The sequence below is a fragment of the Pongo abelii genome, chromosome 2 (assembly GCF_028885655.2).
Source record: "Pongo abelii isolate AG06213 chromosome 2, NHGRI_mPonAbe1-v2.0_pri, whole genome shotgun sequence".
In the NCBI taxonomy this organism is placed as follows: Eukaryota; Metazoa; Chordata; class Mammalia; order Primates; family Hominidae; genus Pongo; species Pongo abelii.
The window spans coordinates 78570020-78572854 of NC_085928.1; the positions used below are offsets into that span (position 1 = coordinate 78570020).

General features: G+C 40.1%; 1 protein-coding gene across 1 annotated transcript; it reads left to right on the forward strand.

The window, feature by feature from the left end:
- Positions 1–1307: 1307 nt before the first annotated feature.
- LOC129056753 (prothymosin alpha-like) lies at positions 1308–2441 on the forward strand. Its single transcript, XM_003776206.5, has one exon. It carries the CDS (start codon positions 1433–1435, stop codon positions 1763–1765), a length of 333 nt encoding a protein of 110 aa, XP_003776254.2. The 5' UTR covers positions 1308–1432; the 3' UTR covers positions 1766–2441.
- The last annotated feature ends 394 nt before the right edge of the window (positions 2442–2835 follow it).

Consider the following 2835-nt stretch of genomic DNA (forward strand, 5'->3'; position numbering starts at 1 on the left):
GGAATGTTCCAGTCCATTCTACTTGATTTATATCCCAAAGTGTTAAAGTAGTCATATAAATTTTATTTTGCATTAGAAGAATTGGAGACAAGCTGCCCTGGTAGAAGAAAGCTAGTCACACTACTGTGGAAAATACTGTAATGAAGATCTCTCTCTCTCCCTGTCTCTCTCTCTCTCTCTCAGAAGCTGACTTTATTAGATTCCAAGACTGACTTTGCTCTTAGACTCCTCCTTCCACATAGCTAAGCCCAACAAAATTGTTACCCATCTAGGGTTTAGATCGACAGCTCAGAGACTGAATGACTTTTTTTGCCATGAGACTTACAAGCTAGTTCTGAAGTCATTTGGCTATTCCCAATCTTCTTGAATGACCCCACAATTTGAGCAAACACTATAATCATCAACTTTCAAACCTGTTCTTAATTATAGATTAAAAAAATAGTTCCTGGAACTTCTTAAAAGCATAAATTATTCACCTTTGAAGCTAAGAGATTCCAACATAAGGCATTACTTATTTAAGAACACATAACTATCCCTTATCCATCCTCCACTTTAAATAAGTGATAATATCATGTGAAACAAATCTGACAAGTTATTGACATTGATAGTCTCAGGTAATGGGTAAATGGTGTGTGTTATTTTCTGAGTTTTCTGAATTTTCAATGGCATTGAAATGTCTATATTTCTTCATATGTGTTGTACTTTGGAATGTATAAATTGCTTTCGTTTGCATAAATGTTACGACACACTAGTGAGAAATGGGAAAAGTATTAGGTTGGTGCAAAAGTAATTGCGGTTTTTGTCATTGCAAAAATCGCAATTACTTTTGCATTGACTTAATATTTGCAGTCCAGTTGTGTGGTACTGAGTTAAATAGTAAAGCCTCGGTTCCCCCGACCTATAATGTTCCAAAGGCTGTCATACTGTTCACTGTGCCACAGCTGACTCCTACAAAGCTATTGTTTTAGGCATTTTGTTTTGGACTTGTTTGAAAGGAATAACTTTTGCAAGATTAGGAGAATGGATAAGGGATTGCTATGTGTTCATAATGTCACTGCTGACCAGTTACTTCTTCAGTGCATGATGAACCTGAAGAAATACTATTTGTTAATATGATTAGTAGCAGTAGCAATAGTATCATCTAACATTTTTAGATACTAAGCTTTATGCTAGGTACCACTTTACATACGTTTAAAATCATAACCATTGAGAGAGAGAGAGAGAGAGAGAAAGAGAGAGAGAGATAATATCCCCCACTGGCTGCTCTGAAAAGCCATCTTTGCATTGTTCGTCGTCCACCTCCTTGCTCGCCTCCGCCGCCCCCGCCGCGCGCCTCCTCCGCCGCCGCGGACTCTGGCAGCTTTATCTCCAGAGTCCCTGAACTCTCGCTTTCTTTTTAATCCCCCGCATCGGATCACCGGCGTGCCCCACCATGTCAGACGCAGCCGTAGACGCCAGCTCCGAAACCACCACCAAGGACTTAAAAGAGAAGAAGGAAGCTGTGGAAGAGGCCGAAAATGGAAGGGTCGCCCCTGCTAACGGGAATGCTAATAAGGAAAATAGGGAGCAGGAGGAGGACAATGAGGTAGATGAAGAAGAGGAAGAAGGTGGGGAGGAAGAGGAGAAGGAAGAAGAAGATGATGATGAGGAAGAGGATGGAGATGAAGATGAGGAAGCTGAGTCAGCTATGGGCAAGCGGGCAGCTGAAGATGATGAGGATGAGGATGTCGATATCAAGAAGCAGAAGACCGACGAGTATAACTAGACAGCAAAAAAGGAAAAGTTAAACTAAAAAAAGGCCGCCGTGACCTATTCACCCTCCACTTCCTGTCTCAGAATCTAAACGTGGTCACCTTCGAGTAGAGAGGCCCGCCCGCCCACAGTGGGCAGTGCCACCCGCAGATGACACGCGCTCTCCACCACCCAACCCAAACCATGAGAATTTGCAACAGGGGAGGCAAAAAGAACCAAAACTTCCAAGGCACTGCTTTTTTTCTTAAAAGTACTTTAAAAAGGAAATTTGTTTGTATTTTTTATTTACATTTTATATTTGTGTATATGTTGTTAGGGTCAGCCATTTTTAATGATGTCGGATGACCAAACCAGCCTTCGGAGCGTTCTCTGTCCTACTTCTGACTTTACTTGTGGTGTGACCATGTTCATTATAATCTCAAAGGAGAAAAAAAACCTTGTAAAAAAAGCAAAAACGACAACAGAAAAACAATCTTATTCCAAGCAGTCCAGTAACTTTTTTGTGTATGTACTTAGCTGTACTGTAAGTAGTTGGTTTGTATGAGATGGTTAAAAAGGCCAAAGATAAAAGGTTTCTTTTTTTTCCTTTTTTGTCTACGAAGTTGCTGTTTATTTTTATTTTTTTGGCCTGTTTGATGTATGTGTGAAACAATGTTGTCCAACAATAAACAGGAATTTTATTTTGCTGAGTTGTTCTAAAAAAAAAAAAAAAAAAGAAAGATAATATTAGTTTCCCTGATTTGCAGTTAATGGAACTAGAACTGAGTGCAGCTGAGACTCTGAGAGATTAAACAACTTACTCAAGGTCACTTAGCTATTTAGCTAATAAGTAATGTTGCCAGGAATCTATGACTCTTGAAACCTGAATCTCATAACTACAAACCCAGGAAATGCAAATACACTGTGTGTGTGCTATAACTCCCTATCCCTATGTCCAGGGCATACATCACTAATCCACTGTGGCACTCTCTGTTGTCCTACCTGGATGTGCCTTTCTTCTCAAGACAGCACTGCAGACAGCCATTACCAACTGATCAGAGTTGGTGTGTAAAATGAGTTGCCATTTTTTCATCAGCTTTACTG

Excerpts from the sequence above, each read along its gene's own strand:
- LOC129056753 (XM_003776206.5), top strand. The coding sequence starts at position 1,433 with ATGTCAGACGCAGCCGTAGACGCCAGCTCCGAAACCACCACCAAGGAC.